This window comes from Hippocampus guttulatus, chromosome 15, assembly GCF_054856545.1.
Source record: "Hippocampus guttulatus isolate MCC_2025c chromosome 15, RoL_Hgut_1.0, whole genome shotgun sequence".
NCBI lineage: Eukaryota > Metazoa > Chordata > Actinopteri > Syngnathiformes > Syngnathidae > Hippocampus > Hippocampus guttulatus.
The window spans coordinates 4,081,185-4,107,221 of NC_141275.1; the positions used below are offsets into that span (position 1 = coordinate 4,081,185).

Genomic DNA, 26,037 nt, shown 5'->3' on the forward strand with positions numbered 1-26,037 from the left:
TACTGCCCGAAGACGGCTGAGATGGGCTCCAGCACACCCCTGGCCCCCTTGTGAGGATAAAGCGGATCGGAAAATGAATGAATGAATGAGTCAGCCTTGATTGAATGTCTCACTCTACCTCATGCAACCCTGTTATTTAATTGATCAGAATAAGACTATCCTAGTTTAAATTATTTTTACTTGACTTATCTACACAGTTAAGTTTGAAAGCTAGCTTAAAAAGCCAGCTTTGACTCCTGAGAGAAAACTAACATTTGTCCGGAGTTGATGTGAACTGGGCTAATCCAGCCTTTCATAATTCATTACCTATTATTGATGACTATTCATTCATTCATTCATTCATTTTCCGAGCCGCTTATCCTCACAAGGGTCGCGGATGGTGCTGCAGCCTATCCCAGCAGTCTTCGGGCAGTAGGCGGGGGGACACACTGAACTGGTTGCCAGCCAATTGCAGGGTACACAGAGACGAACAACCATTCGTGCTCGCACTCACACCTAGGGACAATTTCGAGCGTTCAAGTGGGAGAACATGAGAACTCCAAACAGGGAGGCCGGAGCTGGAATTGAACCTGGTACCTCTGCACTGTGAGGTTGACGCGCTAACCACTGGACCACCGGGCCGCCTATTGATGACGATGTGGCAGAAAATCAGAAAAGTGAAGGTTTTGTTTTCCAGAGATTTTAAGACAAAATTTCCTCCAATTCTGGTCATCATTAGCATGGGAGCTAAAGAACCTCAGCATCCAACCTCGATCTGTACATTGTGCCTCATTGCTGGGACTGGGAATAAAAAAATAAAAGAAAACAGGCAGCAGATACATTCAGGTCTGTCGCCAAAAATAACATGGAATGACATAGCTCCATGCCAAGGCAGCAACCCCCTGCTTGCAAAGAGGCAGGGAATAGAGCAAAGTTTGGCCTCGGGCTGACCTACAAATAGTGCACGGTAAGTCGAATACACCTCTTTCTGTCCTGTACCTGAGCTTTTTCTTGCTGTGGGTGCTTTGTGAGGGATTCTGACCGAAGAGATGCATTATAGTCAATATATCTGCTGTTTTCTTTTTGCACCAGTCAGGCTGGTCTTTTCTTTCTAACACAAGATTATGGAGTTACTAATAGGAAATACTGATTAGATCCACTCTAGTTACCAGCGATGCTTGAACGGCTGACATTTGTGTTTCTTATAATGCTTTTCATAACTAGTGTTGGAATTCGAAACTTTCCGATGCTCCTCCAATTTAGATTTAAAAAATGTGTGAGCATTTTACAGGTTAAAAATCAATGTCGTATGTGGATTCTGATACAGCCATGGCCTCCATGCTGGAGCATGCAGGAATTTCGACATTCTCTATGACATGATGGAGGAATCCACAGTGCATCCTGTATGCAGGAGGGTGTGGCTTGAAGAGTCCTGCAGTAAATTGTGTGCTGCAGACACAGAACTTGAAATTCATTTAAGACAAGATTATTATTAAGATGAGTTTTTTTTAAATGTCATTTAGCAACTGTTCACTTTAGTCCTGCATTTCCTTAAAATGTAAACTCCAAAGGAAAGGTTCCAACTTCTCCTCATGTATTAATAAATGCAGTCATAACCTTCATATTCTACACCTCAAAACAAAAATGAAAGAAAAATTCTGTTTTTCTCCAGTTATTTTTGCTCTGGACTATCTCCTCACTGGTTTTCATAATGCAATTCTGCATTCCTTCTCTTGGCACAGCCTCGCTGTTCAACTGCTGCTTGTGCTCAGTCTCTCTCGCGTCCCTCAGCCTCATTTCTCCCTCTCATAATGCAGAGCCAGCAGAAAGCAGTCTCCCTCCTCTCATGGCTTTACTGACACACAGAGGCAAGAGGAGAAAAAAAAATCAGAGAGGGAGGTGGTGGCCGGGGAAGAGCAGATGAGAAAAGAGGAAAGGAGGAAAGGAAGCAGGCAAATCACAGGAGTGGGAATAAGGCTGCGGGTGCACTGTGCTGTCGTACAACCTTTGCGCAGTTGGTTCCAGTGAACATCTGCGAGGTGATCGTTTTTTTCAACGCAGTCGTGGCTAACACGGTACAATGTTGAAATTGCATCCGCATGGCATTGCGATACGGTTCTAAATTCCGCAGGCTTTCCCGTAATGCTGATGCAGCAGTAAAATTGGAGTAAGGCGAGAGCTTGTTTTCTGTTGACAAAATTACACCGATGAAAGACAGAAAAGAGAAACCACGTCACATACTCTATATCTTTCTCTCTCTTTTATTTATACAAAATGCACTGATAATTGTCCAGATGTGTCAGGCATTTTAGAGCTTTAAGAACAACAAGGACATTTGTATGTATACACGCTTCTTATCATGAAAATCAACTAAATTTAAAACATTTGCATCTGAGCTAAATTACTGCTAAACAAGGAGCTGAGGAATGAAGCCAAAAAAAAAAAGCGTGGTCTGGCCGCATGGTTTGACAGCACATTGAGTGAGAATTTAACCCATGCCAGCTCCACAAAAGTCCTGTTTGTGAATGCTCCACAGCAAGTGGCTGTGCTGTTGAAAAAACAAGGCAAAATATCAGTCGGCTTTAAAAATCCCATGCTACAAAATTCCATTTTTTCCAACTGTTTCATGCATAATATAGGTCAAAATGAGTCTGTGAGCTAGTTTGTATGCAATAGCTGATAAAAGAAAGAATGAGAACATCGGATTTCAGTGTTGTATTGATGTCGATTTTTTTTAGGGTGAAGCTAACTCCTCTTTTTTATCCATCCATTACCCGAACCGCTTTGGAATGTGGGAGAAAATCAGAGTACCCACAGAAAACCCACACAGGCACAGGGAGAACATGCAAATTCCTCACAGGGAGGCTGGAGCCGGAATCGAACCCTGCACCTCTGCACAGTGAGACCGGTGTGCTAACCAGCCGACCACCGTGCCGCCCTCCTCTTTTTTACCTTTCAGTCACTTCATTTTACGACCAACTGACTGACCGACCTACCTTCTGTATCTATCTGTATATCTGCAGCATGGTGCCCATATCTCATCTAGTTGGGTGCCCATATCCCATATATATATATAGTATATATACAGTATATATATATATATATATATATATATATATATATATATATATATATATATATATATATATATGGGTGGTGGTTAGCGCTTCAACCTCACAGTGCAGAGGTACGGGGTTTGATTCCAGCTCCGGCCTTCCTGTGTGGAGTTGGCATGCTCTCCCCAAGCATTTTCTCCGGGTCGCAGGTGTGCTGGAGACTATTCCAGCGGACTTCAGGGACTAGGTGGGGTACACCCCTAACCTGGACTGTTCACTATATTTTTACCAAAACACTAAATTCTGTTTTGGTAAAAATATAGATTCACTCATCTGTAAAATCTCTTGTGAACATAAAACTGGACAGAAGAACAAGATCATTTTCTCACTCTCATGTCATTGACCTACTTGAGCATAATTGAGCTCACAAGGGTTCGTCGTAGCACCCAAATGTGCTCCTACGATATCGATTCATTATGCCAGCCACACAAAACACGAGCGCATGGTACACACATGTATATAGATGATAGAGAAATCTATGAACAAAATTGTATCATGTTTAAAGTTTTGGTTAATTTGGGCATGTCTGGACATACTCAGCGCAGAGGCGTCGGCCGTTTGGGCGGAGGGCCTTTTCTTGAGTAATCACGGGGGGCGAACAGATGGAAGAAGACTAGATTCAATCACAGAGTGGGAATGAACAAATTGGGAACAAAGAGTTGTTGAATACCAATAGACCGTTTGGGAACAGCTGTCACGCCCAGGTGATCATTTGTCATGAGCAAAGTCTGTGACTTGTGTATTCGGGTAGATCAGATCATTACCGAGAGGCCGGGCCGGGGGGCGCGGTATGCAAATCTCGGGGGCAGTGTTTCTCTTGTATTTTGCAATAAAAGTTCGAACCGGCGGAGAGGGAGCCGAGTGTGATCGCGGAGCAACTAACCGTCGTTCGCTCTCAGAGATCCGCTTCCGCCGATATTGAAGACAATTTTCCTGTGTGCCGAGTCATTTCTTTAACTTTGTCCGAGAAAATCTCTGACAATAGACCAAGGGTCACTAACGTGGTTGCCGACGGGCACCAGGTAGCCCTCTGGAACCACATGAGAAGCCTGCTGGCCTGTTCCAAAAAAATAGCTCACCAGTGATAGGCCACTCTTTTTTCTCAGAATGTTGTCAAAGTGATTATTTGAAAATGTAAACAGGCAGACGCTCACAGAAATGTTCATGCATTATGATATTTATTTATTCATTCATTCATCTTCCGAACCGCTTCATCCTCATTAGGGTCGCGGGGGGTGCTGGAGCCTATCCCAGCTGTCTTCGGGCAGTAGGCAGGGGACACCCCAAATTGGTTGCCAGCCAATCGCAGGGCACACAGAGACAAACAACCACACACGCCCGCACTCACACCTAGGGACAATTTAGAGTGTTCAATCAGCCTGCCATGCATGTTTTTGGAATGTGGGAGGAAACCGGAGCACCCGGAGAAAACCCACGCAGGCCCGGGGAGAACATGCAAACTCCACACAGGGAGGCCGGAGCTGGAATCGAACCCGGTACGTCTGCACTATGAAGTCGACGTGCTAACCACCGGACTACCGGGCCGCCCCGATATTTATTTATTTATTTTTGAATGATTGTGAGAAATCATTCACAGGAGCGGTGTCTTCACATAAACCAATATTCTGAATTATTAATCAAAACATATAATTTGAGCCCATTTGTTATGTATCCAACTGGGAGCCCTTTGCGCTAATCAGTAGCCAAGAAGTAGCTCTCAGTTTCAAAAAGGTTGGTGAGCCCTGATAGCGACATGACAAATATCAAGTGCTGATGCTGATGTACTTTGTTAATGTTAATGTTTCCATCAGTTTCTTTTGGTTATTTTTTATATACAGTGGACCCTTGAATGTCAAATACGTCTGAGTTAGTAAAATTGAAAAATAACGACAAACATTTCCAGGAAGTTTCCAATGTTTTTGGTCCAACGTCATGGATCATGCCATCCAAATTGTACCCGGCAAAACCTCTGTTCAGCGGGGGTGGGGGGGGGGGGGACTTCTCTCTGTGTTTAGCTCTTTCATCTGCCTTTTGTGTATTTTTTTAACACATATTGTGAGAAATGATTACGCCTGGACTAAAGGTGTTAAGAGAAGAATGTGAGAAGAGAACATTAGTTAACACTTTTGTTACTATCACAAAGGTTTAAAAGTGAGAGATGGCTCACCTTTGCAAAGTTAAGATTGGGAGTATGATTGTTTTTAATTGTATTATTATGTGACGATTTAGAGTGGTTAACATGTCTGGCTGTGAAGATTGAAATGTTACTTAAAGCACTGCCTACAATCGATAAATGTTTGACCCAGAACTATTTCGGAATTTTTTTTGGGGGGGGGGGAGGGGGTTTAACCAGCATGCCAGAAGGTTCCACTGTAAACTGTCTTGCGTGAACTTAACTTTATATGAGCATTCTAAAATGTACTTAACTGATCCTTTAAAAAAATTTAAATTCCCATCCATCCATAAAGCTGTTTTGTATTTGTACAATTCAGGATCACGGATGAGCTGAAACCTATCCAAGATTATTTTAGGATGGACACTTTGGACTGGTTGCAGTCAATCTGTAGGTTTCCATTTCTTCGAGTTACGTTTCTGTCTGTCGCATCCAGATATGGTATTGAGTCGACTTATAATGCGTTCAGTCGAGACATGCACAAAACCTTACAGGACAGCTATGCATGCTGCTTATCCTCATGAGGATCACAGGTAACTGGTAGACAACTGTTCCCACTCTCAGTCACTTCCATTCACGCTTTCATGCACCAATAATGATAACCGGTAACCGGATCACGTGATAAGCTGTCCACTGCAGTACCCACTGTACAAAGGGTTTGTACCAAGAGCAAATCCATGAACATTTTAATGGAACACTCTAAACCCAACACAGAGATGTCCCAATGGAGAATCAGGTCTAGATCTGCGAGGCAGACCTTGTAATTACTCTTCCAACGTGTTTGGCCCTTTCAGCACAATCTTATTATGCTGTTTAACAAGCATTGTGTGGTTTAAAACAGCCTCGTGCAACCTTCCCCAGAATGACCAGTAATCAGTTCATATTGACAATGGTATCAAATTTCCAGGAGCGGGAATTGTGATTCGATGATGCTTTAAATATCCATCCATATTTTAAAACAAGGGGTTAGGTTAGGCTCACCGTCATTTAAACAATTGAGAGTTAATCAGCAGTGGGTGAAGGAAACAGCCAAGATGACCAACTCAACAAACATACCGGTATGAAAAAAGAAACATAAATATGATGCGTCACAAATGTTTTTGCATTTTTGTGGGGATCCTGGCATTGAAGTGTGTGTCCTACTGAGTGACATTCAAATTTCAATTATAAAATTGATGAAACAAAAGTTATTTTCAGGTGTCCCATGCAGAGGACTGTATTTGTCCCAAAATATAATTGTTCCAACTCTATGCATCAAGAAGGAATAACATTGTTTCCATATCCAAACATCCATCCATCCACCATTTTCTAATTCGCTTATCCTCACAAAGGTCGCGGGCATGCTGAAGCCCATCCCAGCCGTCTTCGGGCAGTAGGCGGGGTATACCCTGAACTAGTCGCCAGCCAATCGCAGGGCACACATAGACAAACAATCGTGCTCACACTGACACCTAGGGAAAATTTAGAGTGTTCCATTAACCTGCCACGCATGTTTTTGGAATGCGGGAGGAAACCGGAGTACCCGGAGAAAACCCACGCTGGCACGAGGAGAACATGCAAACTCCACACAGGAAGGCCAGAGCTGGAATTGAACCCCGCATCTCTGCACTGTGAGGTGGACGTGCTAACCAGTCGCCCACCGTGCCGCCCATGTAAGTACCGGTACTTATCTGCGAAAATACGGAGCAAAGCCAGAGAAAGACGACACAAAGCACAGGACTCATCTACTCACAGGACTCATCCCTTTAAAAGCTGATTAATTGATCCCTGATTTTATCAAATGTTCATCCCTAATCAGGACCTGTTACACCGCCTTACAAAAATTATTTCTCTTCGTATGTGCAGCTAAACAACGGTGAAAGGTGTCAATAAGAACAAGCGGTTATACTCTGCTCTCCTGTAACCCGATAACATGATAAGCTGTCCACTGTAGTAACCGCTGTCCCTCAAAGGGTTCGTCTGCCAATACATTATTTCCTAATGACATTTAAAACAATTTACCAAACATATTAGGCGCATGGAGTAGCGCTTAGCATGTTTGGATCCCAGTTGAGATGTTCTGAGTTTTTTCTCTGGCCTTTCTGTGTAGTTTGCATCGACCTGCGAATTTTCTGTGACTGCCACATTTTAAAAAAACATGCTCGATAGGTTAATTGAGGAACCGAAATTGCCCATTGTTGTAAAATTGTATTTAACTTCTCGTCTGTATGCGCCCTGGTATAGACCAGGGCGCATACATTCAACCATTCAACCATTCAACCATTCAACCATACATTCAACCATTCAACCAGTTGAAGGTTTACAACGCCTCGCACCCCCAGAGTCAGCTGGGATCCAGCCCACATCGATCCTAACATGGACTGTGGGTGTAGAAAAGAGATGGATGGATTGATGGATCTCCTCAACCATTAATCTTTGCAAGAACAGTTTTGAGAAGGCCCCTTTTCGCTTCGAGCACGAGACGGCCCACAACATAAACCATCCATCCAGTTTGGCGTAAAAAGAACTCGAGGGCTCACTCAGAGCCACCTTTTGAATGAACATCATCAAACATGACCTCACAAATGTTCTTCTGGATGAATTGGAATAGAAAACACACACACACACACACAACATATTCGTATTTTTTCCACTTGCATTTTGTGTCAACAACTTCAGTCTGACAAGTAACAGCTTTCAGAAATGTTTATCAAGGAATCGTATTTAATAATATTCAATGACAGTTTGCCAAACTGTGTCCTCAGGCTGGGAATTGCAGCACATAGGGCGATGTGATGTGATTGCGATATTTTGCCAAGGACAACAAACGTCGCAATACAGAGATGATGTCAATACATTGTCAGAAAAAAAGATCGCATGGCTAATATATAACTGGAGAAATATAAAAACAGACTACCGTATTTTCTGGGCAGTAAGTCGCAGTTTGGCCAGGGATGCGACTTATACACTGAAGCGACTTACTGTATGTGTGAAATTACTAACACATCAGTACATTATTTCACGTTATTTTCACACTCAACCGCAAGACGGCGCTCTATGCCTGTGTTGATAAATCAACATTGACAGTGACATAGACGAGGAAGCGCCACATTTTCTACCTCGAGTTGGCTGAGTTGTTTTAAAGTGACACACAGGATGAAGATTTCATTGGATTTAGTGATTTGGAGTGACACTGATGATTTGGTAAACTTGTTCTTTTTGCTCTCATTATCTGAATAACTCTTAATATGTTCATGAGCATAGCAGGCACATTCTCAGTTCATTGTTTATGCGTCAGGTAATGTTAGCATATCGTACACTTATTCAGCCTGTTCTCGATTTTATTTTAATTTTAAATTACCTTTCAAGATGACATGTCTGTTCTTGGTGTTGGATTTGATCAAACAAATTTCCCCCCAAAATGTGATTTATGTTCCAGTGCGAATTATGTTTTTTTCTTCTTTATTATGCTTTTAATGGATGGTGCAACCTATACTACAGAGCGATTTATAATCCGTAAAATACGGTAATATCTACCCATTATTCCTTAATGTTTTAGTAGCTCAAATTTGTAATTAAGTGCTTCAGAATTGTGTTGATCTGACCTGATGCTGGCTGCCTATTAAGCCCGTGACAAATACCAATGCAGTGTACAACAGTGCGACATCGACATTGCAATGTTCTGTCCCACTCCAAGTGCACACTGCTGACATTGTAATGATAATGTTGCCTAATTTCAACTAGTATTTAAAGTTGTGTGCTGTTGAATACAAACTTTGCAGGACACTACAACCGATTCCCGTCAGAGGAAGTCATGGATTGACTGAAGTACACTTTTAGCTCCTTACAGTGTTTAACCTCATGTGGCTCTGTCAACCAACGCCGTAAGGTAGTAGCCAACGGATCCTGATTTTTGGACAACTGCAAGGCTCGATGCGCGCTTGCCAAATTGACAGACTGGTCTCAGCTGAGCTTGGATGGCAAGCCCAGCAGAAGGAGTGTCTTGGAGAAGCATCTGGTGTAGTGACAATTCAGTGGCAGAAATTTGATCTGAACCTTATATCTGCTCAGAGCACATCTCACAGTGGTCCATAAGTAAACAGCTGGTCGAACAGAATGTATTTCAATCCTCAATATGTGCACAGCGGGCATCAAACCCTCTGAATCATTGTATGATATTTCTTAAATCATCCCACTTGGCGGCACAGCTCACAAGAACAATCGGAGGTGGAGGTTTGGTTTCCAGGTGCCCACTTTCCAGCACAGATGTGCTTCCACCATGTGCGTGACTAGCGTGCAGCATTTATGAAAGGATGAAAGGAGCTGCTTCGATTGCCCATGTTTTAATTTAGCTGTGACCACTCCCACAGCGGCGCAACACTCCCTCCAGCGCCTGGCTGCCAAATTACCAATATTGGGCTGAACCCACCTCGGTGCAGTTGTACTATGCATCATGCAGGATTTACGTCGATCATGAAAAGAGAGCCATGGTGTCTGCTAACGCTTTTTGAGGGTCTAGACCAGGGTTATTATCAAATTCATTTTCACCACATCAGAGTTATGCTAAACCTCAGTCAAGAGTATTTACTAATAAGTCTAGTAAAGCCTTATTATAAGGCAACCATACACATTTTAAATTCTGGTGGCCTACATAAAATTATGTGGCAGTACCAATTCAGTCTGCGGGCCTCGTCTTCAAAATATGTGTTCAGCGCAATTAGCTTAAACTTAAATTGTATTTTACATATACAGTCGACAGCCAAAATGGTGAATTTGATACATTACAGGACTCGTCTTCAAGGACCATTGATATAATTAGTTACACTGCTATATCATGTATATTAAATCATGAAGACAACAGTAAATTAACTCATTCAGTACCAGCCAATTCTGGACCAAGTCTGAAAAGACGTTTAAAAACGTCTTTGGGAGTGAATGAGTTAATGTCTAATGATCATTACATTTTTTTTTACAAAACAAAATTGATTTGTATTTCAGTTTCTATTGACTCAGCTCAAACATCCCAAGAATACATCATATCCTATCTGATTTTTGTCAGAAATAATGTTCTCATTTTAATTGTAATACAGAAAGATGCCGAAGAGTTTACATTACAAAACACACTATCAAATTATCATCATCAGCACCTGTACTCTCAAATGGGAACTTATTTAACTGGGAATGCTATTCCTGAATGAAATTGCAACATATTTGCAACATGGAATACGTGGAGTGCTAACATGGGTTAATTTACATGTCATTAGCCCCCCTTAACTTCACTGAGGCAGAGGATATGTAGATAGCATAGCATAGTAGCAAAGTTGGATTTTTGTCTGAAATAAAACCTGCCTTTCGTTATGACTATAGAAAAACAGAGTACATTGAAAGATTATCTTCACTGATTCTGGCTGCTGAGAACGTCTGAGTGAATCAAAAATCAACCGTAAGCTAAATTTTGGACTGACGCAATTGTGCTCTTTTACATTGTTGCTAAGAGAGGCCAACGCGATCATGTCACCTGTGAATGTGAAAAGCCCAGTCAACATTCATAACCTTGAGAATGTTATTCAAGATGCCCTCAATGAGTTATGACACCTTCCCCGATTTCTAACAGCTTCAAACAGCAACTTAGAAATGCCATCTTGTGAACGTGGCACCCCACTCCCACCTCCGTCTGACTCACCTGCTCCGTGTGACCTCTCCATCCTGCATCATGCCCTGACCACATCAACTCACCTGTTCGATCTTGGCCAGCCATTCCTTGTTACGGGCCAGTTCTGCCATAAAGGCCTGGTGCTTCAGCCACTTCCTGTGAAGCTTTTGAGCCTCATCTCGCGCCGTGTCTCGGGCCATAAGCATCTTCTCTTCCACCTGCTGTCCCAGTCACTCAGCTAGGGGAGACAAAAATAGCCACCATCAGGAGGCCAATGCTTGAGCCGCCCCTTTCCCACAGGACGTCCTGCTTGCTTCTTCGACGCACGAGCCACCCTGCTCTATTCGCCTCTGCAGGGGCCCGGATACCTGTGCTCTCACCACCCACCCCCACCAGACACTCTTTTTCTGGCGGAAAAAAAAAAAATCAAGATAAGCACCTCAGCAGTGGTAGCAATGGAAGCACTCAAGCCCTTAGTTCGGATTGCCCTGGGTCCACATGCCCGACTACTTCATTGGTCTTGCGGTCCTGATGCTGCAGTGCCTGCTAGCCAGGAAAGGCAAAAACAACCAGCAAAAACAAGGAAATGAGCCAATGGCAACTGCTGGCTAGGAGTGACACACACACATCCAAGATATCCTGCAGGTCGCGAGTTATCTTCTTGCCTCACGTGTCAATTAAAATCCAGGAATCGGTGAAGATGTAAGTGTAGCATCGCCACAGAGAAATCTTTCAGCCGGCGCAAACCTGATCATCCAGCACTCGCTTGTCCCGGTCAATCTATAGTCCTGTCTAGTGAAGCAGTAGACGGGAGGAGGATGAGGAGGAGGAAGAGAGGAGGAAGAGAGTGGGAGGAGCAGGCCGAACAGGATGCAGAGGAGGCCGGATAACATAAGCTATCTGCTCTTGAAATGCATCACTGCCACCGCTGCAATGATGCATGCTGACGTGAGACAGCGCACAACATTCTCGCCTCGGTTCGCCTTTCTCATGCTCGCGAGCAGCTCAGCCGCGGTTGGCGCATGCTGGTGCAGTCCTTGCCTCTCAGCAACGCTCTGTGTGGGTGCATGTGTGTGTGCGTGTGTGTGTGTGTGTGTGTCTGTGTGTATGTGTGTGTGCAATCACAATCAGCACTGCAGTGCCAGAGCAGTGAGTGAGAGAGAGAGAGAGAGAGAGAGAGAGGCAGGGAGATAGACAGAAGCAGCAATATGAGTGTAGGAGAGGCAGGCAGGAATCTAAAAGGGGGGAAAAAGGAGGCAAGAGGAGGAAGAGGTAAAGGATGGTGTTGGGAGGTGGCGGTGGGCTGGTGAGACACCGAATGGAGGAAAGCGCCTGCGTCATCCTTCAGTGTCACCAGGGACATTTCTCTGCACTAGAAATGACTGCGCTCGGGAGCAGGAGCGGGATTTGGGATGGAGGAGGGGGTCATTGGAAAGCAATGAATGAGAGGGAAAGGAGGTTGCATGCACACATGAGCAACAGCGCAGCCGACTGATTTGGATCAGTGCTCACGCTGCTGCTTTAAGACAATCTGCAATGGGAGCCCCCTGTTACAAATCCCCCCCCCTAAAAAAAATCCATGTGTACAGTAATTCCAAGTCAGGGGATGAACACATTTGACCGTTTCCTCACTTTTGCTGACAGCCTCATTAAAGCAACTGTTTGTACATAAAATGATTTGCTCTAATTTTGAAAATGTGCTGGTTATCAATTTCATTATTTTACTGAACATCAAGGAAGAATTTATTCTGTAAATTAAATAAATAAATAAATAAAAACAGGGTATGTACAGTGGTCGACTGGCTAGCACGTCTGTCTCACAGTGCAGACGTGCAGGGTTCGATTCTGGGCTCCTGTGTGGATTTTGTATGTTGTCCCCGTGCCTGTGTGGATTTTCTCCGGGTACTTCGGTTTCCTCTCACATTCCAAAAATATGCATGGTAGGTTGATTGAATGCGCTCAATTTATTGTGCGCACAAAATATGCTGTATATGTGAATATATGCATGTATAAATACGCTGTGTATGTTATAAGTTAAATATTAGCTGGGCATTTGCATTTGTACTGTTTAAGTTTCAATTTAAACTGTCCGATGTAAATGTGCATCTGCTCAGACCACATTCCAGTACGGGCACAGCTGGTTTGGGCACAGCCAGATGGGTTCTGAGGTCAGAGGAAGTGTAGTGGATATCAAATGTTTTTCAATCTTAAATATCTCATCAGGAGGCCTCAAACCCTTTGAATCATTGTATCATATTTTTAAGATAAACCCACTGTGAGGCACAGTGATGGGGTGGGTCACACGAACAATTGAGAGTTGGGGGACAGTCTACAAGTAACTACCTACAGACCAAAGCGTCTGCATGCTCCAAGCATACCAGAAAAAAAAAAAACAGATCCATGCTTTTATCTCCAGTAGACTTGATTATTGTAACGATCTTCTTACCGGACTCCCTCAAAAGAGCATCAAACAGCTGCAGCTCATTCAGAACACTACACCTGGAGTTCGGACGAAGAACGACAAGATCAGAACATATTACTCCAGCTCTAAAGAATTAGGCGGCCCGGTAGTCCAGTGGTTAGCACGTCGACTTCACAGTGCAGAGGTACCCGGTTCAATTCCAGCTCCGGCCTCCCTGTGTGGAGTTTGTATGTTCTCCCCGGGCCTGCGTGGGTTTTCTCCGGGTACTCCGGTTTCCTCCCACATTCCAAAAAAACATGCATGGCAGGCTGATTGGACGCTCTAAATTGTCCCTAGGTGTGAATGTGAGCGTGGATGGTTGTTCGTCTCTGTGTGCCCTGCAATTGGCTGGCAACCGATTCAGGGTGTCCCCCGCCTACTGCCTGGAGACAGCTGGGATAGGCTCCAGCACCCCCCGCGACCCTAGTGAGGATCAAGCGGTTCGGAAAATGGATGGATGGATGGATCTAAAGATTTACACTTGCTCCAAATTAGCTGTAGAATCGATTTGAAAATTCTACTACTGTTATAAATTACTGAATGATTTGGGTCCTGAATACATGAAAGAAATGTGATTAAATATCACCCCAGACTTGGGTTTGCAGATGAAAAACTTTTTTTTACCTATACGTTTTATACAGGTCTTCTTTCATTCATTCATTCATTTTCTGATCTGCTTTATCCTCACTAGGGTCGCGGGGGGTGCTGGAGCCTATCCCAGCTGTCTTCGGGCAGTAGGTGGGGGACACCCTGAACTGGTTGCCGGCCAATCGCAGGGCACACAGAAACGAACAACCATTTGCGCTCACACTCTCACCTAGGGACAATTTGGAGTGTTCAATCAGCCTGTCATGCATGTTTTTGGAATGTGGGAGGAAACCGGAGTACCCGGAGAAAACCCACGCAAGCACGAGGAGAACATGCAAACTCCACACAGGAAGGCCGGAGCTGGAATTGGATCCGATACCTCTGCACTGTGAAGTCAACGTGCTAACTACTCGACTACCTGTCATGGCTTGCTTTGTCTTTGTTTTGTTCCCTGAGTGTTTCCGCACCAGCTGGAGTGTGGGGTGTCACCTTCCAGCGGTGCACCTGTGCTGGATCACGGCAATCTGTGCTGCGTACTTAAAGACACCGACCACCTGTCTCCTCGCACTATTGCTCTTGTTCACTGCTTTGCCCACGTGCTTTGTTATGTCTCGTTCATGCTTCTAGTCGCCCTCCTCGTCATAGTCGTTCGGGTTTGTGAGTATTTGTTTAGTCTTGGTATCTCACCTGGTTTCGTTGATTGTACTAACCTCTATTGTTTTATGTTCTCGAAAATCATTCTCTCCTTGTATTTGGCAAGCGCTTTGTGTTCTCGTTCTATTTCTCTGGCTCCCTGTTTTGCCAGCACCTTTTGTTGAATACTTTGTCGGTCCCTCGCTTTTCTGTAATAAACCTTTTTTGTCATCGCCATTTATCTGACTCTGCATTTGTGGGATCCACACTCCATTCGGTCTGCTATCAGACCACAACCTGACACTACCGGGCCGCCCCTACATGTCTTCTTCCCATTTTAAAATATATTTTTTAGCTATTTTAGAAACCTACTTGTATTTTTTGACTTCAGTTTTAAATGTTTTTAAAGTTTTCTCTTAATGTTGACATTTTGTCAATGTCTGTCTTCTGTGTTCTGCTAATGTATTGAACCATGTTCCTACTTATTTTGGCTATTTCTTGCCAAAGCTGGCTACTGAAATAAAAATTCCCCGAAATAAAAAGCACTCTAAACACAACAATAATAGGGCAGTCACGTTTCAAGTATTTCAGTTTTTCCATTTTCCCGTCAATCGCCACTGAACTTTTTGTACGCAGTCAATATTGCCCCATTGTTGTTCTCCTTGAATCTCGTGTCACCTCGTTCACACGAAATGGGCATCATCTCCTTTCCACAATCGTGTTATAGCCTCAGCTTTCTTACTTGCTACCAGCAATATATTCACCAAATATTTATCACGGGAATGTATCAGTCATTCACTAAAGTCATTCATTTAGAGTGATTGGCAGCTGAAGGGGACATTATACATACTTTTATACTTGTACTTTGCATTCTTCTGTCCTTTGACTCAAGTCCTTTAAAGGACAGTGAAAAATACACGCGTCTTTCCTGCAATTCACGTGTTGCCAAGAAAGCTTCTGGTCTCTCGTTTTTTAGTTTACTTACCCCATCTAGAGGGGAACACGTGTATTTTACACCAACTGGCATTTTCCAGCATGAGAAACTTCTATGCAATTTGCAGCTGTTTGTAATTGATATTTCTGTATTTGATAATATTTTAAGGACTGTTGTCAGTCTTTTGAAGAACATGAATTTTATCTGACATCACAAACTTTTTCATGTGATCTTTGTGCAACTTTGACTGTGTTTTGAAAGAGTGTGTTATTTGAAAATTATATATATAATTGTAATATTTGAGAGTGAGCAGTGTTTAAAAACACAGGCAATGTTGCCTGTAAAATTAAGAAAATTTGGTGACAGTTGGACCCTGATACAGACTATTTTAGTTTGTCTGTTAGTTCATATTCAATAACAATTGCTTGCACATTCTGAACTGTTTACATGTTTTTAAATACAATTTAAAAAATAAATACGGGCGGCCCGGTAGTCCAGTGGTTAGCACGTCGACTTCCCAGTGCAGAGGTACCGGGTTCAATTCCAGCTCCGGCCCCCCTGTGTAGAGTTTGCATGTTCTCCCCGGGCCTGCGTGGGTTTTCTCCGGGTGCTCCGGTTTCCTCCCACGTCCCAAAAACATGCGCGGCAGGCTGATTGAACACTCCAAATTGTCCCTAGGTGTGTGTGTGTGCGCGCGCATGGTTGTTCATTGGCTGGCAACCGGTTCAGGGTGTCCCCCGCCTACTGCCCGATGACGGCTGGGATAGGCTCCAGCTCCCCCCGCGACCCTCGTGAGGATTAAGCGGTTCGGAAAATGGATGGATGGAAATAAATACATGGGCTTTTTTTTCTTTTGGGAAGGATTTTTTTAAGAGTCCGTTTATTATTTTAAAGCATAAATATAGTCAACAGTCCCACACCATTTGCCAGTATTAATGCAGATAGTTTTGACAAATTAATTTCCAGAGTATGGAGGAATTTTGGGAAACAATCACTTAGGTAACTGACAATAAACAACGTCAAGAAATTCTTCTCTGCACACATTGATGGAACGAGGGCATCGACTGAGAATGTTCTATCAACTCCACAGACCGTAACATATATTTATTGTCTTTTAGCCTCTGGTAGAATTAAAAAGTCTTGAGGCATGAGAAGATTATGCCCTCCACAGGACCGACCTAAAAGAGGAAAGTTGCACAATGAACACGTTTACATCAATACACAATCTGCAGACACACACACACACACACACACACACGTATTCATTTTGGACAGCACATTTTCGAGTCAGTTACACCGAGTATGTCTGCGGTGCTCTGTCAGCGAGCACCAAATTCAAATATCCTTTCTTGTGTGGGAACCAGCCAAAGACATATAACCTTGACCACATGTTCCAACACTGCGAAAGGACCCCTTAATGATAACCCAGCGTAATGAGTGACTTCTCTGTGGAAAGAATGCCGGAGATGAACATACATCTCTTCCTTTAAGAACTTGTTTGTTTTTTGTCGGCTCAAATGCAACGTATCCGAATTGTATAAACAAATAGAAGCAGGCGATTGTCTGTGCCATTACCGCGTGGAATAATATCTGTCCTTGCATTTACTGATCCACCAGTAAATCCAGCCGTCTTAAAGTGAATGATTCATAACATGATTCAGGGCAGGGGAGGAAGCGTGCCAACATTCCTTTGCAACGGAAACTGTTCGACGTGTCATGACATCAGTACGAGAAGATCTGCGTGACATAAATCAACAAGAGAGGTTTACATTAACATCCGACTTACGGCGAAATTAGAGACTGTCACTGACCTAAACTTTAGTGATTTTTTTTTTAACATGGCAACCATCTTACATTAATGACCATCATCTCGTAACTCAGGAGTTACTATGTTTCTTTAAACGGTGACCGAAATCAAATATGGAGACAAAAGACTAAACATTTATGGTAAAGACAATGTATTTCCACTGCAGGTCAAACATCGATATGTTTAGATTTAGTGAAAAAGAACTTGCCTTAAAACAACTAAATAACAGAGTCACCTTAAAAGTTGAAACCCCGATCAGCAGAGACTGCGTGTCCACTCCACTTTGTACAGATTTTTCAAAAAGAACAGAGATCTCTAAAAAATGTAATAAAATTACATAAAATCCTATTTGTTCTCCACAACCATACAGCGAACCACTGCCAAATATGCCTAAAAATAACGCTTTAGTTTTAATAGCGATGTGCTTGTAAATTCAACATAAAACACCACTAGATGACAGTATCGCTTTGCAAACAGTTTTCTCTTCCATGCCTGTCAGCTATCTTCAATTTGGAATAATCTTTTGTATTCTTCTCTTCTTTTCTATTATACACTTTATAACCTCGCTCTATATCTGTATAATAGTAAGGAATGTTAAAGCCAGCACGATAAATGTATGGTTTTATGATTAGAGTGCAGCAACTTGTAAGTCAAGAAGCTTTAGTGGGACAGCTTGTGTTATTGTTACATAATTATTATTATTTTTTTACAATTGATACTTTTTTAATGAAGGTATTTGTGTGAAGAGTTTTGAAAAAAATAGCCAATAGTTACAAAGATCGTGTTTAAGCCATCAGAAAAAAAATCTAACATGCTGGATGCACTATGGGCCACATCCACACATTGTCATCATAATTTAAAGAACAAAACAACAACAACCCTAACAAATGAGACGCTGATTGACTGACTGTGCCTCTTGTCCAAAAAAACCAACACTCTCATTATCACTCTCTGACCCAACCAGTAATTTCCTCTTCCGGTTTGCATTTCAGGGCTGCCCTAAAAAAAAATATTACGACCAGAAGTGGTCGGTACAAATGGGGAGATCATCCAAAGCAGCAACAGACCTGAGAAAGGCTTGAGTGTTGAAAGTGTGAAAGTGTAAGCAAATGCGAACAGTAAATTTTTGGATACCAGCAAATAGTCGTGTATTATACACAAATAAAACATCAAATTATTTAGAGAGACCTCTAAATAATGATTGATATGAATCACATCTTTCTCGACATGTTTTTATTTCTTCTGGCATATAGGCGAGGTCAGAGCAGGCACTTTTTAAAACTTAAAAAGTAACGACTGCCTCTTAACTGGAATCGACATTTGACACTACAAATTCAAGGGATTAAGGTTGTGACAATTGGTTCAGGGACTGAGGCAACTACAAACACCTTTTTTATTGAGGTGAGAAAATTCCTTGCAATGGCCAAAAACATGCATTAACATACCACTGCAAAGCCAAGGTTAAGCGAAGCCAGACCTTACTCGCTTATTAGCCCTAACCACCCCTCTGGTAATACACATCTACGTTTGGCACACAGACCTCTAATAACAAACAGCTAACAACCAGTCATTATTGGGGCTTGAGCATGAGATTTACAAATCTTTGTCGCGGCGGCATTGGACAGGTAGCGCTTCCTTGAAAATGGTTATCCCAGCACCCAGTGAGGTGAGCTGCCTGATAAAATCTTGTGATTTATTTCTGGCTGGCTGATAATTACGGGTGTGTTGTCACCTGTCAAAAACGGACGGGCGGAGAGAGTCTGAATCTACAGTCTGCGTGGTGTTTACAACACCGCAGTAAATGTGAAATGTTTGTCAAGCTGTACATCCAGAGCTTCTGATAAAGGCTGCGCTAGCCTTTGCGGCATGGGGTGAACATTTCGAAGTTTGAGTGATTAAAGGTACGCAAAATGATCTGCGGGGTTCCCTGAAAGATGTGTTAGTTAAAAGAAGTGTATATAACCGTTTTACAATTCAGTGGAAGAGCTCATTGCTGAACACAAAACAAGGATTAAAATAGCACTAATTATAAATGAGGGCACACACTACACAGCGGGACATTGATGACTAACAGGATACTGATTTTGGTAAGCAGTGAATTTGGAGATTTCCCAAAATGTTTTCTGTTGCGTGAAAAGGGAGCCTTCACTTTTCAGACAAGTTTGATGAAACATGCCATCATAGAGGCACAGTATCAGCAAAACGTTTGGAGACAACTTCAAATTCAAATGGTCTCAGACTCATAAAGAGGTCAAGAAATTCAAGCTATTAAATTTTGATAATGCAGAGCTGTGAACTGAATGTCATTCCACATCATAAAGCTGACTGAGAAAATACCAAAGCTGTTATCCAGACAAAAAATGATGCCGACTTTGAAGAATATAAAATTATAAACCATATTCTGTTTTGATTTCAAAAAATTATTTATCCAAAAAATTCCATCAATATTTCTTCATAATGATGACTCTTTTAATCGACAAATTAGGAACACTTCAAATCATGAAAAAAAGGCATGGCAGCTTTCTTTATTCAGTATGGCACATTTCATCCACAAGACAACTCAATTGGCTTCACACAAAGACACAACAAGTCAAGTCAATTCAAATTTATTTAGAAAGCTCTTAATCACAAGAAGTCTCAGAGCGCCATGTACATATATATTTTAAAAAAAAAAGAAATTTTGGGGTCGGGGGGGGGGGGGGGTGTCACCTTGTGAACATTTCTGCTTCACAGTCCAGAGGTGCAGGGTTCGATTCCGGCTCCTCCTCCCTGTGTGGTGTTTGCATGTTCTCCCCGTGCTGTGTGGGTTTTCTCTGGGTACTCCTGTTTCCTTCCACATTCCAAAAATATGCATGACAGGCTAATGGAATGCTCCAAATTGTCCCTAGTTGTGGTTGTGAACGTGAATGGTTGTTTGTTTGGTAATTTTCTGTTAAAATCAGCTACCGCTCAGAACACAGAGACACACAGGAAAATGAGACACCTCAACTCAACAGTTGCTTTAAGCAGTAAGCCTGTAATTGTTTTAAGATGAGTGTCTCAAAGTCACAACACACAATAAAAGTAAGAGGAAGGAAGCAATGCTTCTCTCTAAACGCTCACTCAGGGTCAAATGCTTGAAAGTCAGCACCATCACCTTTTTGCTGTCCAAAACACTTGTACCATTCGCATGGGTGAGATCATTTCACTGACAACTCCGCTGGTCGGAACGGTCTGAATTTGGAAAGGTTATTTACATGGTGGATGCCATTGTACAAGGACATTATTAAAAAAGACTTGTGCTTTCACGATTTGTAAGTCATTTGAAAATATTGGAACTGCATTATATTTATGGGTAACGGCTTCTGGAAGACTGGTCGCCTCAGCCGTCAGCAATTGCAGGTTCTAATTGTAAAGTGCCCATGTCCCCCCCCCCCCCCCCACTCTTTGAAGTTGTGGCTTTGCAATGCTCTTGTCCTGAGGTGCTGCCCAAGCCTGATTTATGAGGACAGTTTCGAGGGAAGTTACTCTAAATTACATGGCCCCTTAAACTTGTGCACAGAGAGAGAGAGAGACTGAGAGAAGGTCAAATCATCGCTCTTGGGATGTCTAATTGCAAGACCAATCTAACCCGTGGTAGAGAAGAAGGTTCCAAGAGAGAAAAGGAAAACTATGTTTTGAAGATAGGGACCCTTGGATAACTGCACAATTTGTCTCCTTGTGATATGTCACTCATGTTACGTATTGAAAATGATGGCTTTGTTCCTATTTATAGAAAAGAATGAGCTGCATGCAGCGAAGTCCAGAAAAGGTTGCAAAAAGAAAGACATTAGGATGAATGAAGACCAAGTCATTGGGGTAGCCACCCCTTTACAACAAAGCAAATTCAAATCTGGATTTATTTTCCATATTTGTCGTGTGATTTGTTTTGTATGCTGAGGTACAAGTGTTGAAACTTGTTAGGGATGTGAGGGAGAGTCAGAGGAGGAGGAGGTGACAGTGCCATTTTGGCTGGAGGGTACTCGTAAACCGCGAGAGGGAGAGAGTGCATCATTCCTCACAGGTGACTGTACCATGTGACTACGGGAGCTTTAAAAAGCAAGCCAACCTGTCTTGTTGAAGTACAAGTAACCGCAAGTCATCAGAGGAGCCAGGGGAAGAGAGCACCAGGGCTGTCGGCACAGCAGCAAACACCGACAGCCCCGCATGCAGCAATCTGCTAATGTAGTCCAGCGTTGAGATTTTCACTGCAAGTCGTATTTTTCATCCCTCCAAGTACTGTCCACTTGGATGACACAATGAGCTGCAGCAGCGTTGCAGAGTCTGAGTTTTCAGAGGAAGAGTTGGACCTCAGCGCACTTGGCCAAGCCAAGAACCAAACAAGTCCAAAGACGTCATTTCAAGACAGCGAGAGCTCAACTAGCAGCCCAAGCGACCCGGAGGAGGGCCAGAGCAAAAAACGGAATAGGCCAGTCCGCTCCAAAGCTCGACGAGTGGCAGCCAATGTCCGTGAGAGAAAACGCATCATGGATTACAACCAGGCCTTCAATGCTCTCCGTGTTGCTTTGAATCATGACCTCGGTGGCAAACGGCTCTCAAAGATCGCCACGCTGCAAAGGGCCATCAATCGCATTTCGTCTCTCTCTGTATTCCTGAGCACGCACCCTCCCAGCAAGCCTTGCACCCATCGGGAGTGCAACAGGTCACTGGCGGGGCCAGCAGCGATGGCAGCATCTCGACTTGAGCCAACTGGGGGTACCATCCCCCATCTGGAGCATCAGAGTTTTGCTCCCTGGCATGCGTCCATCTCTCACCAGATGCAGCCACAAGAGGGGCCACACATGCACAGGCTGGCTGTGGAGCCACACGTCTACATGGATAACGGGGTGTCTTCGTGTCCCCCTTCACCACACTACCCTTGTTATCCTACGGAGGGACAATTGTATGCCTCACACAGCCACTGTGGCAGCCCTCATGACCATCCGCCTAGCCCTCTGCGGTACTCTCAGGTGGGTGACGGGTTGGGGTATCAGCCCGGAATGTGGGGCTCCTGCTCTCAGGGGTATATAGACACTCTTGTGGAGCATTGGGACATCCCTGGCAGATGAACTACTTGCAAGAACTTGAGCACAACCTCTCTGCGGGCTCAGACAGACTGTAACAGAACTTGTGATTGCTATGGACACCAGTGGACAGTTCAATGATCTCAGGGAAGAGTTTGATGATTTTTTTTTTTCGCGATGGCAGGGGGGTTGTTTCTGATGATTAAATCAACTCAGTATTACAATTTGCTCTCGTCCAATATACCGTATTTCCCACACTATAAGGTGCACCTAAAAGCGTTCAATTTTCTGAAAAGCTGACAGTGCGTCTTATAATCCAATACGCCTTACATGTGGATCAATATTCAGATTTCTTGGACATAGTATTTTAAATGTTCTGTCAAGCGCTTTATTACAGCTGCAGCGGTTGTAAAAGCTCTATATAAATAAAACTGTAATTTTATTGTATTGTATTTCCTTTAGCATAGCTCCATCTAGTGGATGCATCATGCAACCACAGCCACTATTCTGGCTTCTATTCTATGCGCCTTATAATGCGGTGCACCTTAGATATGAAAACAGTTTTAAAAAAGGCCATACATTAAAGATGCGCCTAATACTCCGAAGCACCTTATAGTGCGGAAAATACAGTCATTAAAAGATATACATAAATGCATAATGATCATCTGGAGAATGAATCATCTAAGAGAATGTTTGACTCTAGAGCACACAGAATGATGTCATCGCCAAGCACGTCACTACAAATTTTGAAGTGGTCAACCACTACATCTTACATTTCTCATTACGTAATGGAGATGCACAAGTACCTCTGTATTACATTGCTATGTAAGCGGGGTATTTTTTCTAATGCAAGAGCATCCAAACATTTTACTCCACAGTTTAAATAAGTATTTATTTACTCTTTTGGCATAGAATCCGTGACTGTATGTATATTGTTTGTATATTTGTTACATTCTAAATTAAATGTTCAAATTACTGTCTATGATTCCTGTCATCATTTCTATGATTTGGTTCTCTTTACAATATGCACTGTTCAAATTTCACACACACAAAAAAAAACTTTAAAATGCATTTCCATGTGTGCAAGCAATGGGTGTGAGTTTGTGCTTGTGTGCATATTAAATTATAGCCTCAGGTCAGCAGCCTCTACTATTCCGTGTCTGCGATGACAGAGGTCCTTCACCCATTTGAAAAATGTCCTTGCAAGTCCGTTCTTGTCACTTTTTCTTGGCAAAAGTCAAAGAACATCGGCACAGAAGTGAATAAAAACATGGGTCAACGTGCAATACAGCCTGTGGTTTTATGGGGCGTTTTAAAGAGTATGCCAATTTTAGTTAAAGCAACTGTTTCAAAAACAACAAGGGAGTCACGTTATTACAAGTGACGTGATCCACTGCTAATTAAGCAAAGCAAAAAAACAAAAAAGAACTCATGATCTTATCTTATCTTATTAAAACAGCATTTTCTTCTCCATGGTTTTACTTGCTTCCCAACAATTTCCCCCCTCCCTGCCAAGTAGAATGCCATGAAAAATAGCTTTAATATCATACTACCGGAGCAAGTTCACCGACAGATTTATGTGGGTTCAGGAAGGAAGACTGTGCCCCGTCATCAGTGCGGTGAAATCCCCCGTCGGAGCCGCATTGGCCCGAAGGTACAAATGAACGTTTTTTTGCAAAGGTCTCAAGTACCCAGAGACAGTGAGCTTGGTTGTACAACAATTATCAGACCGGAAAGAAAGGGAATTTTGGACAAAGAGATAAACAGCGAGGAGGAGTCAAATAGGAGGAGGGGGGGGGGGGGGAAGGAATATGAAAAAGGAGGAGGGTGACTTCAATTTTCGCCTGTCGTTGAGCAGACGTGAATCAACGGAAAACCTTGACTCACCAGTGTGAGACGATGGGGGGTGTAGGCCCCCAATGACAGCATGTCTTGTTCGACTCCTTTTTTGGGTCTTCACTCTCAACACTGTGTGTTTAGAATCTTGCCTGGGTCTGCAGGTAATCTGTCATAGACGTTACAATCACAGGATCGTGCGGTCGAGATGAAAACAGCAATTGTGTAATAATGTCGTGTACTGTATTCCATGGAAGATAAGTTAAAAATGATTTGACCATTGTATTCTGTTTTTATTTACCTTTGACGCAACACCCCGCAATTCAAGGTTCCATTTGTGTTCATTTTTTTCACCTCACTCTAAATTTGTAGTTGGCACCAGATCAACACCAAGTAGTTGATTGTTACTGAAGTTTAACATTTCACAGTCCCAAAGGTACCAGGCGCTAATGTAGGCTCAAGCATAAAGGCTCAAAATATGTATTTTTTTCATGGTTGCGGAGCAGTTTTGCAAATCAATGACTTCATTTAAGTTTCTAATTTTGAGGAACAATTTTTTTTTGCAGGTAAATCTCAGAGATCTGAAACAAAAGTTGTCAGTATATATTACATGTAATACAGTAATATTCAGTTGTAAATATGAAGTAAGGATTTTCTCAGCAACAGTTGGAACTATTTTCAGAAACACAATAACTATGAATTACAACACGTGGTAAAATCCATATTGCGCAAGCAGGTCAAACTTAAAAAACAAAACAACAACAAAAAATCTCAAAAACCCGATGCGGTAGATGAAAAAGGAGAAGCATTTTTAAAAATCAGCAACAAAAATACATTTTGAGACACATCTCTGATTCAAATTTGCTCTTGAGCAGATAAGAAAACATTTATTTGTCCCACACTGGGGAATTGACCAATCAATCAATCATCATCTGTGTCTGACCTAAAATGTCATAATTTCAAGCTCCAAGAACTCCACTTGAGAACCAAATTCTGCCTCGGGCTGCATTTGCAAGTCTAAGAAGCACTGGCACACACAGAAATTTTTCCATTCTTAAACAGCCACCAAAAATGAAGATAGAAAATCAGGTATTCAACTGTTTCGGTCGTATTATGTGTGTGCTCAGAATTCTTTCAACACAAAGCAACATACACATTTGATGCTGAATCTGTCCCGCCGTCGACCTCCCGTCAACGTTCTTCAAGGCAGGAAACTTGTGTGCTCAAATGTGATCTCACAAAATATGAATAGAATAAGAACAGAAATACCTGAGTATGCGGCAATTTTGCGCGAGTGTTCCAGAAGCAGGAGCGACAAAAAAAAAAACGTCTTGGCTACCAGAGAACCCCGTATTGTTTTGTGTTTTTTGTTATTGTAAAGTGTCCTTGGGTGTCTTGAAAGGCGCTTATAAATAAAATATATTATTATTATTATATTAAAAGAAATGACATCAGGTAGGACATATTTTCTTTTATTTTTTTTTATATGCTTCCTTGTCCGTCAGTCTTCTTTGATTGGCTACATTCACATCACAGTCCACAGTCAAATGACAAATGAGAGTTTATTGATCTGTCTGACTTCAGTCATCTTTCCCCATACACATTGATTGATTTTTGGTTGTAGATATTGAATGCTTTATTTTTTTAATTAAAAAAAAATTGGGTCATTTTGGATGTTATTCTTGGTACAAATCCACTCTTAAAATACCTTAGACAGATGGATAATCTTATTGGACAATCTTAGATGACATATAGTTGGGCGATTGAAGACCTTGGGAGAAAATATGGGACCAAAACAGCCCGATTGTTTTTGTGTGTACGGGGCGGTTGGAGCCT

At 42.5% G+C, this 26,037-nt stretch overlaps 2 protein-coding genes across 2 annotated transcripts in view; one reads left to right on the plus strand and one right to left on the minus strand.

Moving 5' to 3' along the window:
• Nucleotides 1-12,015, minus strand: part of sptbn4a (spectrin, beta, non-erythrocytic 4a) — a 30,467-nt gene extending 18,452 nt beyond the window's left edge. The window contains exon 1 of the mRNA XM_086131628.1: nt 10,984-12,015. Coding sequence (XP_085987754.1) covers nt 10,984-11,106 — 123 coding nt within the window. The 5' untranslated portion in view covers nt 11,107-12,015. The remainder of the gene's footprint in view (nt 1-10,983) is intronic.
• Nucleotides 12,016-21,600: 9,585 nt separating this feature from the next.
• On the plus strand, nt 21,601-22,463 carry bhlha9 (basic helix-loop-helix family, member a9). Its single transcript, XM_086131967.1, is given in 2 exon segments — nt 21,601-22,384; nt 22,387-22,463. Coding segments are annotated over 2 exon segments (861 nt in total).
• The last annotated feature ends 3,574 nt before the right edge of the window (nt 22,464-26,037 follow it).